The following is a 12,512-nucleotide window of genomic DNA, read 5'->3' as shown; positions in this document are numbered from 1 at the left end:
GCCCTCGTAGTCGGAACTCCACACACTGAGGGACCGATACAGCAGTGATCAAGATGGCCGGGTATCTCGCGGGCCTCTGATCGGCTCGACAGCAATCCCGCGCCTAGATGCACAGTTCTGCAGGACACTTCGACCAAGAATGACAAGATAGATCTCGCCTAGTCCGGTCTGAGGCTCTTGTCGCTTCGACTTGACGCGACGACGCCTTCGCAATGCCACAAGGAGGATCTGTGTGGTATGGTTTGAAAAGTCTACGGCATTGTGAATGCATAATTCTATGTAAAAGTCGCCGATCCACTTGTAATTATGTAGGTCTAGGTCTCGAAGAAGAGACTCCCATTGAGAACCAGCTGATTCGGTGCATCCGGCATCTTCTCTCTTTCCCTTGTAGTTTGTTGAATGAAGAAAAGAAGGAGCGAAAGGAGAGTTAATTTTCGGACACACGGCACTAGTAACTGATAATCCAAGTTTCTACACATTCCGACAAGAAGAACTTTAGAGTCACTCCTTGCTTAGTGCGGACACAAGCTGATTCGAGCTCATACTTATCACGCTCAGAGGCTTTGAGAACCCCACAAGACGTATCGTGCCGAGTGAGAACCTACGTTGGCCAAGATGCAGCCTTACTATGCACAAGACGTGGATGAAGAGGATGAAATTCTTGCCGATGGGGAGGTCGACTTCGGCGTCGACTATGTAGATGGTAACTTTGGTGATGGCGTAAACGCTGGTAAGTATTTTGAGCTGCTTAGAACGAGCTTCCCTAAGCTGAAACTCTTGCAATCAATAGCCCTCCTTGCAGAAGCTCAGCAACAGCAACAGCAGCAGCAGCAGCAAGCAGCTGCTTTGGCCGCGGTTCCAGACGCAGTCAAGAAGTACATCGTGGCATTCCATCAAGCTATTCAGAATAACTCCCTGGGGGAAATTTCAGCGGCATACGAGGGCTCTTGGAACCGTCTCACAGACAAATTCTACGCCAAGTCAGAGTGGCCAGAAGCGGAGGTTATTGCTCCTCTCGTGCAAGAAGGTGCAGTAGCTTTCCACACTGCCACCTGCTCAAGTCAACAGCTGATTCTTTTTTCTGGCAGATCAACAATTTCTGACTCTCTACCGCGAGCTTTGGTTCAGGTAGGTGTTTTGCATCTGGGTGCAGGAAGACGTGGCGACCGATACCTTTTCTCCTTCTTTAGGCATGTGTACTCCAGACTGTCTCCCGCGGGTGAAGACCGCTTCAACTCGTATGACAACTACTGCGACCTTTTCAACTTCGTCCTCAGTGAGTGCGGGCTTCGTGCATTAAGAAGGAATCGCCCTAATGGACGTATGTTTCCTCTTCTCAGACTCGGAGGGGCCGGTGCCTTTAGAGTTGCCTGCACAGTGGCTTTGGGACATTATCGACGAATTCATCTATCAATTCCAAAGTTACTCGCAATGGCGCAATCGTGTCTCAAACAAGTCGGAGGAAGAGCTCGCACTGCTACAGGATGGCGGTGTTTGGAGCAGCTACAGCGTGCTGAATGTTCTGTACTCACTCATTCAAAAGAGCAAAATCCTCGAGCAGCTGGCCGCTACCGAGGCAGGAGAGGATCCTGCGTGAGTGTTCTCGACCGAATTCTCAGAACAAAAAAGGATGATGATAAGGCTAACGTGTACATACTGTGGGGCGCAGCTCTGTTGCTGGCGACTTTGGTGAAAAACCGCTGTACAAGCTGCTTGGTTACTTCAGCATCATCGGCTTGCTGCGCGTCCACGTCCTTTTGGGGGATTATACGCTGGCGTTGAAGATGCTGGACCACGTGGAGCTCAACCGGAAAAACAGTTTGATCACAAGAGTTACCGCTTGCCACGTCGCGGCTTACTACTATATTGGCTTTGCGTACATGATGCTCGGACGCTATCCAGACGCTGTTAAGTCCTTCACCCACATACTCGTCTTCATCATGCGCCTTCGCCAGTATCACACGCGCAGTTACCAGTACGATCAAATCAACAAAACGGCAGACCGAATGTACGGGTTGCTCGCGATCTGCTGTGCCCTTTGCCCAACTCGCCTAGACGAAAACTTGCAGACCACGATGAAGGACAAGTATGGCGATCAATCTTCTCGCATGAGCAAAGGGTGAGCACACCATCCAACTGGTTGCGCTAAGGACTCATTTGCGTCAAGCTGACCACATGCCCATCTTCTAGCGACCGCACTGCCTTTGAAGAGCTTTTCATCTACGCCAGCCCAAAGTTCATCACCACCAGCTCGCCACCCTATCACGATTCGGAAGCCATGGCATCTTTCGACGAGAAGACCCTCGCCGACCCCGCTCAACACCAGCTGAAGGTCTTCATGGCCGACATCTCCACGCAATTACTCAACTCTGATGTCCAGTCTTTCATTCGGCTTTACAAGTCTCTAGGGACAGACAAGCTGGCAGATTTCCTTGCTGCGGACGAGGAAGATGTTATCGAAATGATGATGGTAACGAAGGGCAGCACCCGACGTCTCAAGTGGAGTGAAGGAGGGTTGCTGGAAGGTGAAGTGGTGAACACCAGCGACCTTGACTTCAACATTGATGGAGTGAGTGTCATGGAAGGCACATGTTGACATCTTCAGATGTGAACCTAAGCATTACAAATGACTGACAAAAGGACCTTTCGCACCAGAACATGATTAACGTGGCTGAGGTCAAAGTTGGACGCAGGTATGGTGATTGGTTCCTGCGGAACGGTACTCGTATGCACGAGGCTCTATTGAATATCAAGGCGAAGCCGCTCCCGGCCGGCACTCAAGGCTTACAACCGAGCGCTACTCGTCCTGGACCGCCCGGACGAGCTCCGCGCCAAGAGTTCAGACCTCAGGGCGCATGGAGCGCGAAGACACCAGCCACGGTTGCATAGATTGCCAATGGCACACCACCCTGCTCGCAAAGGACTAGCCTTCCTGTCGTCATCCGCAGAGACCGGGAGAAGCAGATGATGTATGTTACAAGAATGATGATGAGCCTCGACCAAATCGATCTGATAACCCTGCAGCCTGTTGAATAGTCTTCTTCCTGGCCCTCTCATCCACGAGCCTTCCCCCGATACTCATTGCTTTCTCCCAATCCCAAGAGCCGACGGTGGTCGCACTGCTCGAGCCAGGTCGATCATGAGAAGACACCGTTTCGTCTTTGCGGGAAGAATAGTCGATCGCCTTGGAACACCTCCTTGAAGACCTCTTGCGGGATCTTTCCTCCCCATCGTCGTCCCCAATTGGATCCTTACGTGAGCGGTGCTTGCGTTTGTGTCTCCGCGCCTCATCCCCGGCTTCATGTCCGAGTTTACCCGAGACGTCAGATTCATCCTCCCGCCCGCGCTTCTCTCTGTGCGAAGAGTCTTTCGTGAGCCTTTTTTCTCGGTCAGGCTGCTCATCTTTATTGCTGTCGTGCACACGTCGCTTGTCGCGATCGCGGGAGGAGGATGAAGAGTGACGATGAGAGCGATCACGCTGACGCTCTCTGTTCTGGGAGGAATATTCGTCTCTTCGTTTTTGCCGGTGAATCTCGAGGAGCGTTTGGGAACGTGATGGATCTCGCTCGATCGCTTCTGCCCTCTGATGCTCCCTGGAATTGCGCAGCTTCACTTCCCACGAAGCCTCGACGCCGAGAGTGGGCTGAGCCCCCTGAACGCTGCCCTGAGCCTCTCGATGGAGCCTCTCTGTCCGCTGCTGCGGAGTCTCCGTCCAGAGATTCGAGTCCTGGGCTGGTCCTGTAGCACTGCTGATGCCCGACCGCGCTTGCACCCGATTGTTCTGAGAGAAACCCCGTGACTTGAGTTTTAGTGGGTCGCCTACCAGGTCTTGAACGCTGGTGCGCTTTGGTAGCTGTAGCATCCATTCTGGACGGCTGGTCTGCTCTCGTGCTCTTGCTTCTTCTTCCTGTGGAATTGACTCCAGTCAATCATCAATCAAATGGTCGAGAATTGTGCACTGAATAACATGGCCTCTCGCACACACCTGCTCTCGCGCTTGCCGCATTCTCTCCTCTCGCTCGCGGAAAGATCTGATCGCTTCCGTATGGTCTCCCTTATTTACCTTTGCAGATAAAGGGGCTGGTCCGATCATGTCATTGTCGTCGCTCTCGCTCTGCGATTCGCTGCGCGTTCTGGCGCTCTGACTTCCATCGGAAAATCCGTGAGACCGACTGTCTTCACGATCAGACCTAGAGTCTCTGGCGGTGGGCTGAAGCCCATTTGCACGGTGCTGGGCTGTGAGCGTATCGGGAAGGCTTGGGCCGATCATCATTGCTGCTGGAATGTTGAGCTGCTGAATCATTGCCTCCGTCGAGCAGATTGCCCATCGCGCGAGCAGAACGACGGGAGAAGCGCGCGCCTCCGGGCAGAGAGCGTGTCAGCTGCGATTTTCATAGATGCCCTCGAATTCAGATGTCAGCATGAAGATGCATGGTTTGCCTTATGTATGCACGGCGTGTCGGTCAGTTCTTGTACTTGTATATACATACAACAATGGCGCTCTTGAAGTCTTTAAATGCTGGTTGTGCTCAAGGACGTCGGGAAGTCCGGTTCACAGTCGAAAGGAAGCTCGGACATTCGACAACCTCCTAACGACAAAACGTGTCACGTGACCACCCGCATACATATTTCTATTTCACACTTGCTGCGACCCGTTCGCCGCAACCGTGCAACAATCACAACCAGATCGAGGAACAACAACACCACCCCCTTGCAGCAAGGAAGCCTGGCCACGTCGGTATGAATGGCTGTATGTATGTATTTTTGTTCCATCTCCAGGGCTCTCCTAACAATGCTTCACGCCCCAGAATCACAGTCTGAGTCTGGCCGCTGGCATCTGCAGTCTTTCTGGGAAGCCAAAAAGGTACTTTTCCTCTTGGCCATCTGCAAAATGCAGAGAGAGCCCTCCCTTCCTCTTGCAGTACATAGAGGGAGCCACCGTCTCTCAAACAAACGGCGCCGAAAGGCTGACCCAACAGCACCACGCCTCGCTGTCAAGTCTGGCATATTATGATGGCATGGATGCATCATGATGACAATCAATCAATCATCTTCTTTCGCTCCCTGCCTCGAACTCATCGCTCTTGCGCCTCTCTTCCCTTTCTGGTTGGCTTTGATCCCTGCTTGATCCCCATTTTCCCCAGCAGCAGGTTCGTTTCATCTTCGCTCAGTTGATGACAGTGTCCCATCCAACAATCTCGTCTACCTAGGCACCGATTTCGGCTTTCAGCATCTCGCAATACCGTTTGGAACGATAGCTCCTTCTCCAACTAGACATCTCACATCAAACGCAGATTCGTTGCACGTCTTGCGCGACATCGGCCAGGGTTACACGATACCTGTACAGTACCCAAGTGAAGTGGCCGCTTTCACCCGATCCCACGCCGCACGCCATCATGATTGCCTTTCCGCACCGCGGCCCTATATTGGTTACCATCATGTCCATCTCAGCGCTAGCGAGTCAGGCTCAGCCAATGGCCTTCGAACTTTACACATCCCGCGAAGCACATCGAGCCATCGCTGCTCGCTCACCTAGCTCGCAGCGCCTCAATGTTCAAAGGGACCCCTTCCATTCACTTTTCGACCTTGACGAGGGCCTGCTGCTCCCAAATGTTGCCGCTGTGCTCAGTCCGAGATATCGCGTCTCGACACAGTCGCCGCACGAAAACCGTCATGGTGTGCTCTCACTCTCTTTGATGACCAGATCGGATCCCCACGCTCCGCACAGCAGGCGGAAGAGACATGCCGCGAAGACCAAGAGACTGCTGAGCACAGGTGCCAAATCGTTGGACGCGGCCTCGCTCTTCAAAGTCTCCAAGTTCATCAAAGACCAAGGCTGGGGAGTGTACACAGCACAGACCTCCAACACGGAGAATGACAATGAGGTGATTTAATGCGTGTGAGAGAGACAGTCTGTTGCCGCACCTGATTGATCATCTTTTGCCATTGTCTTACCGGCAGTGGCTCGTTGAAGTCGGATTCGGCACGCCGCCCCAGCACCTCAAAGTCGTCTTTGATACTGGGTCGCCAGACACTTGGACGTACTCCCCTGATTGCTGCTACCTCTCTAACCACGACTACTTCAATCCGTCCAGCTCTTCTACCTACACAAATCGTACTGTCGATGATGAAGGAAACGTCGAGAAAGCTGAAGCAGGGGCTCCGGGCGAGGCATGGAAAATTTCCTATGGTGGAGGGAGCACAACGCAAGGGTACATCGGTATGGACACCTTCACCTTCTCGGACGGTGCTTTGCAAGTTCCCTCTCTTCCTCTTGCCTTGGCCACCCAGATCACGGGCACGTCGCGAGCCAGTCGTGCGATGGAAGGCTTGGTCGGACTCTCCAACGGTGCCGCCAGCCCAGCTGCAGGAGGCTGGACGACACCACTTGAAGCCTTGGCCAGAGATGGTAAGCTGCAGCACCCATACTTGACGGCATCGCTTGTCAAGGGCGACCGACGCACCGGGCAAGGAGGCGGAGGCAGCTACATTCTCGGAGACTTGGACACTGTGTACCAGGACGGCCCTGTGATTTGGAGTGACGTGACATCCTCCATCTATTGGGGGACTTCTTACGATGACATGCGCATCGGCGGCCAATCCATCATCCCGTCAAACCAAACGCGTGCAATGATCATGGACACTGGCTCAGCCCTCATCAACCTCCCTCCAGCAGCTGCCCGACGCGCAAATGATCGTATCCAAGGGTCAACATACTCTGACACGCTCGGATATTGGCTCGTCCCCTGTGACACTGGTCTACCGGAGTACGAAAGCACTTTATCGACCAAGAACCAAGAATTCATTCTGGAGGTAAACTCTCATCCGTTTGCAGTTCCGACGGAAGACTTTGTCTTCTACCCCAATTTATCCGTCCCTGCAAAGAGCGCTGGCGGCCAGGATGGCATGTGCATCAGTGCCTTCCAACAAGGACCTGAGCAATTCTCCATCGTTGGGCTCACCTTCATCAAGAATCATGCAGTGAGTTGAAACTGGCTTCTAGGCTTCCTGTAATCCTTTGCTCAGACGTTTATGCTTGCCAGGTGACATTTGACATTGGAAACGGACAGAGAAGGGTCGGTATCGCGAACAGAACAGACACGGGTTTAGCTTGACGGGTTGCATTAGACTACATTGAATTTGCGTTTAGTTGTCACGGGAAATTGGGTCGATGTATCGATATCGTCTTCAAAGACGCCCAACGAAGCCTGCTTGCGTGACGCAGCTTGCGCCTGGGCATATCGCAACCCGCTCATATTGAAACCGACCAGAGTCTGTTAAAAAGGCAGATTGAGCATCACTGCCTTCGAGCGTAAGCAGAGCCAATCCTCACCTTGTTCTTGAGTAGTGCTGCGCGAAGGCTGGTGCGCAGTCTATTGATAGTGCCACGCAAAAGCTTGTTACTCGCGATCTGCTGGTGATGTGTTCTTAAGAGGAAGAAGAGAATGCGGGACGACAGCGGCAGGGACCATTCCTGAAAAGGGAGGGAGTGAGATTCAGTAAGTACATTTGGGTGGGGCCAACGCCAACATTCACCAACCTTTTGAAGCCACGTATCAATGTACTCGAATAGTGATGTCACATTGTGAAAGGGCAAGAGTAGCAGCACGTCCGTCAGTTGTGTCGATGGAATTTTCTCCACGACTCTGAAAACAAAGCGCGCTGGCATTTGTTCGTCGCCGTCCTGCAAACCAGCGAGCAGCGCGGCGCTGCGTGGAGGAGGCAAAGGATCGGCCTGTTCGTGCCTGTCGCGGTCGGCGACCTCAATTGCCTCGATGAGCCTTTCTCCTGTTGTGAGCGAGGTGTGTGCGGGTGCAGTCACGAGCGTTGCCTCGGGTTGGGCACTCGCCTTTGCCTGTCCATCCGCATCTGCCAGCTGGCCGATTTGCTTCTCGTCATCGGTGCGCGAGTTCCCAGCGTTCTGATAGACCATCTCCAACTGGCGCTCGCGCTCCTCTTCAAGAAAGAGAAGCTCGTCTGTCTTTTCCCATAATCGAATGCTTCTGTCGGCGCCTGCCGTCACCACTTTTGACCCTCGGCCGTCTACATCCATAGCCCAGATTTCACCGTGGTGACCCTGGAGTGTTTGCACAGACTCGAAGTTGTCGCCGTCCCAGAACTTGAGCAACCCATCTTTGCCCGCGCTCCAAAAGCGATGACTATCGCCTTCACGACCACCCGAGAGGCCGCCGCCTTGTTGACCCTTTTCGAATTGAACGCACATCACGCTGTCCGCATGCGCAATGAGGCTGCGATGACAGTCGCCGAAGTCGAGCCCCCATATTTTGACATTCTTGTCCGCACTGCCCGTGATGATCAACTTGGAGTCTAGGGAAATGTCCAAGGTAAGAACCGGCAGCTTGTGCCCGTAGAGAGAGATGAAGAATTTGAGAGAGTCGGCAAAGAAAACCTTGACAGTGCTGTCAAGCAAAGCCAGAGCCAGAAGCTTCCCATTGGGAGAAAAACAGGCGCAAAGAATGTCGTCGGTCATTTTGAGGGTGCGCACATGTTCGAGGGAGAGTTTATTAGGCGCCGGATTTGCCGACTCGCGCTCTTCCTCCATTTTGTCGTCATCCGCATCGCTTGAGAACTCCCAGAATTTGGCCGTCTTATCAGCGCTCACACTGACGAATCCGCTCCCATTAGGTTTCAGGGCTATCGACCATACTGGCCCGTCGTGTGCTTTTATAGCCTCCACCTCGTTGCCACTTGCGACCTCGTAACTGTGGATCGAGCCATCCTTGCAACCGACCAGAATATGAGAGTCGTCCGGGAGCCACGTCAAGCAGAGAGCATAGCCGCAAGGCATGGTCCGTAGACATCTTCCGACAGCGAGGTTCCAGACCTTCACAGAGCCACTCGAACAAGCGGAGGCGATAAGCTCACCATTGTGCGAAAGGGCGATGGCGCGGATGTCCGCTCGGTGCCCAGGTAGTTCGAGCCCAAATGAGGCGACAAGGCCCGCGTCCAAGCTTTCCGCCTCCTTTCCTTTGGCTTTGGTCGAGACTTTCCGGATCTCGAGAGCGTTGTTACTGAGCACGAAGAGCACGGGGTGGCTGTGCGATTTACTCTCAGCTGGTGTGTGACTGTCGCCAAAAGCAAAAGCGCGGATGCGACCATCCTGGGGCCGCACGATCTCGCCAACCTCTATGTGTGATAGCCATACAAGTTCTCCCTCTGGCGGTGGTTGTGCTAGCGAGTTCTTGTCTTCGCCGCCTTTCTGCTGTGCCTTCTCCTTTGCGCGCTTCAGTCTTCTCGCCATCTTTTTGCGAATATCGGTGGCAGACCGGAACGAGTAGGTTTGCAGCGTACGATCGGATGTCAAGGCTGCGATCTGACGACTGTCCGGCCTTTGCTGGGGGCGAGGAGCAAGCGCGATCTGCATGACCCTCTTCGATGAGCCATGAGGGAGAGTGCCCTGCAGTTGCACGGAAACAGGAAGCAACTGGTTTGCAGTAGAATCTGTAGGTGTTCCACTGGGTTTCGTTTCTGATGATTTCTGAGCTTGCAGTAGCGAACACTCCCACATCTTGATCTGCCCTTCGCTTCCACCTGTGAAAATCAGCGCTGACGAAGCGGATTGCTCTGCTTCTGGCAGATCAGAGGCGTGTACAGCGCAGACCGACCACAGCTCCCCATCCCCTGGCGCCACCGTTTCCACGCAGTGCTGCAGCTCAGTGTCCCAGAGCTTGAGAAGACCATCTTTTGAAACACTGGCCAAAAGGCGACCTGGGGCAGAGCGAGTTGCAGTGCTCGAAGACGAAGAGCTGCTCTCGTCAACATGGGAAATTTGTGGCATGAAAAGGATGTCTGTAACGCTGTCTCTATGTCCTTGCAGCCTTTGCCGAACAAAGAGCGATTGTGTATCAGTGCCGGAATGCCTTATCGTTCGGCAGATCATCAACTGCACTAACCGGAAAAGCCCTTGTTCAGCAATGGCGTCCCATAGTACGATCGTTGTGTCTTGCCCGGAGCTTGCGAGCCTCATTCCATTTGAGTCCCATGCGATACATGTGACGGTGCCCTTGTGGCCGTTGAAGGTGAGAAATGACGCACCAGTCGAGGCCCTCCAGAGGCGCACGGTACCATCTGCATAACCTACGGCGGAGACGTCGCTGTCGGCCGGGTTACGGGCGATAGCAGTGACAGGTGAGATGTGGCCGATTTCATGCCAAGTCGCGAGGAGTTCACCGCGCTTGACGTCCCAGACCAAGACATCTTCCAGGGCGGCGACGTAGGCGCGCTTGCCATCCGAGTCGAGGACCGGGCGGACGGCAGTGTTGGAGGCGATCAGGCCGAAGGCCGCCGTTGGCTCGTGACGGTTGTACGACCTTACCATACTGAAAAATCTAGCGGCAGCCCCAGTCCCGCTTCTATTCTTGTAACGCAGTATGCGAGTGCAAGGGGCCCGACCAGCTTTGGATGCTTCACGAGGACGAGCTCCAACGAGAAGTGATGTGATTGGCCAACAAAATCAGAAGGACGTCAGGAAATTTGGGCGGAACGATATCTTGGTCGATGAGAGCATTCCCAGCCCCTCTCGGCCGATAGAACGTGAATGGCGCAGCATGGACATTTGACTGCGCATGCTTAGTGGTCGTAGCATGCTCTGTCGTATAAGGATGAGGTGTGGTTGATATACGTGGCCACTGTACTTTGCCAAGAACGTACACCTTTGTCCCAGTCAGGGAATATCATGTGCCAGCCGAGAGCATTTTCGGTGGTAGCTGCCAATTTATCTTTGCATAACGACGCTCGTCTTGGCTCCTTCTGCCAACTGCGTTAACCGCCCACCGGTTCGACGCCGTTACACATCGCGATGACAGATGATCACACGAATGTAGATGCACCGGCTGCTGGGCCGTCTGAGCCGTCACAGCCTCATGCGATCGACCATAACATCTCATCGTCCTCAAGTTTAAAGCCGAGGCAGAAAGTGCAGATCATAGGTGACCTTCCGCCCGCACCTCGCTTCTCTGCAGACCAGCTCGCAGAAGCTGCCGCTGCCAAGCGCAATGGTGACCAAAGTGACGACGACGATGATTCGGACGATGAAGAAGAGAAAGAAGGCGCACAAAAAGACCGTCGGACGAACGGAGTGACTACGGAAGATTCAGATGGGGATGATGTCAACGGTGTAGAGGTACCAGATGCCGCCTTACTTGACCGCTATCCGTCTGATGAGACGGTGAGCACACTGATTGCCGGCCATGCTGACTGCGACCTTTTGCTGAAGCCTTTCGCTCCCTACTTGTCTCGTCCTTTCTCTAGCGCATTGATCTGACGCACCTAAGGCTTACGAGCAAGAGTCTCCGCAAACTCGGCCTTTCTCGCTTCCGAGATACCCTCGAGTACTTGGGCCTTCGGCAAAATGAGATTAGCCGCATCTCGAGCAAAGATATTGGGGCATTGAAAAAACTCAAGGATCTTGACCTATACGACAACCACATCGAAAAGCTAGGCAAGGCGTTAGAACAGTGTACCGAGCTTGAGTCAGTGCTTATCGAGTCAATTTCGTTTGCCTCCCCTGCCCCTCCGCTTGCGCAAGAACGCTGACCGTCATCTGCGCCGGAAAACAGGAGCCTTGATCTCTCGTTTAACAATTTCCGACATCTGCCGCACATATCGCATTTAGGAAAATGCCACACGCTCTATTTCGTTCAGAACAAGATCTCGCGGATACGACCCGACGACTTTATGCCGCCCCTGCAGACTACGTTACGTAGTCTCGAGCTAGGCGGGAATAAGCTTCGGGTGCGTGCAAGGTGGCAGCTATTTCGTCCTATCTGACACTTATCTGCTTTTGCTCTCTGAAATGCTGTATGCAGACGATGGAGAATCTGGGCGATCTGGTAAATTTGGAAGAATTGTGGCTTGGAAAGAACAAGATCACCAAATTGGAGGTCAGTGCCTCCCCAGTCGGTAGTTTCAGATGCAAAAGCAATGCTGACGGTCTTGGACTCCACATTTGTGACTCAAGAACTTGAACAAGTTCTCACGACTGCGAGTATTGTCAATCCAATCCAACCGCATCACCAAGCTTGAAAACCTCGAGAAGCTCGCGAACCTTGAAGAGCTGTACATATCGCACAATGGCCTCACAAAGCTGGAAGGCTTGGAGCACAATTCCAAGCTTACGACGCTCGATTTTGCGGGAAACAAGGTAAAAGTGATAGAAAATGTCAATCATCTGTCCCGATTAGAAGAATTTTGGGTGCGTGGATGATCTCAAGGGTGTTGTCAATGTTTCCAGTTGCTTAAAAGACGTGTTACACTGTCTCCCTCCGACACCGCAGGCAAACGACAACCAGATCGATGACATAAATCACATTACTGATCATCTGGGTCCATCACATATGCCACAATTGTCGACCATCTACTTGGAGGGCAACCCCGCATATCGCAAAGAAGGCCCAGCTTATCGGCGCAAGTTAATCTTGTCGCTGCCGCAGATCCAGCAAATTGATGCTACGTGAGTAAGGGCAAGGTCCCAAGCTGACGCGAGATTGCCT

The 12,512-nt window shown here is 53.2% G+C and overlaps 5 protein-coding genes across 5 annotated transcripts; 3 read left to right on the top strand and 2 right to left on the bottom strand.

Moving 5' to 3' along the window:
• Nucleotides 1-440: 440 nt before the first annotated feature.
• On the top strand, nt 441-3,023 carry K437DRAFT_254088 (uncharacterized protein). Its single transcript, XM_013389890.1, has 8 exons — nt 441-730; nt 791-1,027; nt 1,089-1,128; nt 1,191-1,276; nt 1,341-1,593; nt 1,670-2,119; nt 2,191-2,569; nt 2,656-3,023. The coding sequence occupies exons 1-8, from the start codon at nt 616-618 to the stop codon at nt 2,887-2,889; spliced, it is 1,794 nt and encodes a 597-aa protein (XP_013245344.1). The 5' UTR covers nt 441-615; the 3' UTR covers nt 2,890-3,023.
• K437DRAFT_185763 (uncharacterized protein) lies at nt 2,649-4,170 on the bottom strand. Its single transcript, XM_013389889.1, has 2 exons — nt 3,986-4,170; nt 2,649-3,903 (listed from the first exon to the last, which is right to left on the bottom strand). Exon 2 carries the CDS (start codon nt 3,860-3,862, stop codon nt 2,975-2,977), a length of 888 nt encoding a protein of 295 aa, XP_013245343.1. The 5' UTR covers nt 3,863-3,903; nt 3,986-4,170; the 3' UTR covers nt 2,649-2,974.
• A 1,044-nt stretch (nt 4,171-5,214) lies between these two features.
• K437DRAFT_185689 (acid protease) lies at nt 5,215-7,206 on the top strand. The gene is made up of 3 exons (XM_013389888.1): nt 5,215-5,885; nt 5,962-6,981; nt 7,044-7,206. Exons 1-3 carry the CDS (start codon nt 5,397-5,399, stop codon nt 7,113-7,115), a joined length of 1,581 nt encoding a protein of 526 aa, XP_013245342.1. The 5' UTR covers nt 5,215-5,396; the 3' UTR covers nt 7,116-7,206.
• On the bottom strand, nt 7,044-10,427 carry K437DRAFT_272373 (WD40 repeat-like protein). Its single transcript, XM_013389887.1, has 4 exons — nt 9,915-10,427; nt 7,541-9,839; nt 7,334-7,474; nt 7,044-7,274 (listed from the first exon to the last, which is right to left on the bottom strand). Exons 1-4 carry the CDS (start codon nt 10,337-10,339, stop codon nt 7,125-7,127), a joined length of 3,015 nt encoding a protein of 1,004 aa, XP_013245341.1. The 5' UTR covers nt 10,340-10,427; the 3' UTR covers nt 7,044-7,124.
• A 392-nt stretch (nt 10,428-10,819) lies between these two features.
• Nucleotides 10,820-12,476, top strand: K437DRAFT_277526 (L domain-like protein; the record flags this gene model as incomplete). Its single annotated transcript, XM_013389886.1, has 6 exons — nt 10,820-11,188; nt 11,272-11,492; nt 11,580-11,754; nt 11,829-11,903; nt 11,981-12,214; nt 12,297-12,476. 6 exons carry the CDS (start codon nt 10,820-10,822, stop codon nt 12,474-12,476), a joined length of 1,254 nt encoding a protein of 417 aa, XP_013245340.1.
• Nucleotides 12,477-12,512: the final 36 nt, after the last annotated feature.

This window comes from Tilletiaria anomala (assembly GCF_000711695.1).
Source record: "Tilletiaria anomala UBC 951 chromosome Unknown K437scaffold_9, whole genome shotgun sequence".
NCBI classification, from domain to species: Eukaryota; Fungi; Basidiomycota; class Exobasidiomycetes; order Georgefischeriales; family Tilletiariaceae; genus Tilletiaria; species Tilletiaria anomala.
The sequence above is the reverse complement of the archived record's forward strand: the minus strand, read 5'-3'. Positions and strand labels throughout refer to the sequence as shown.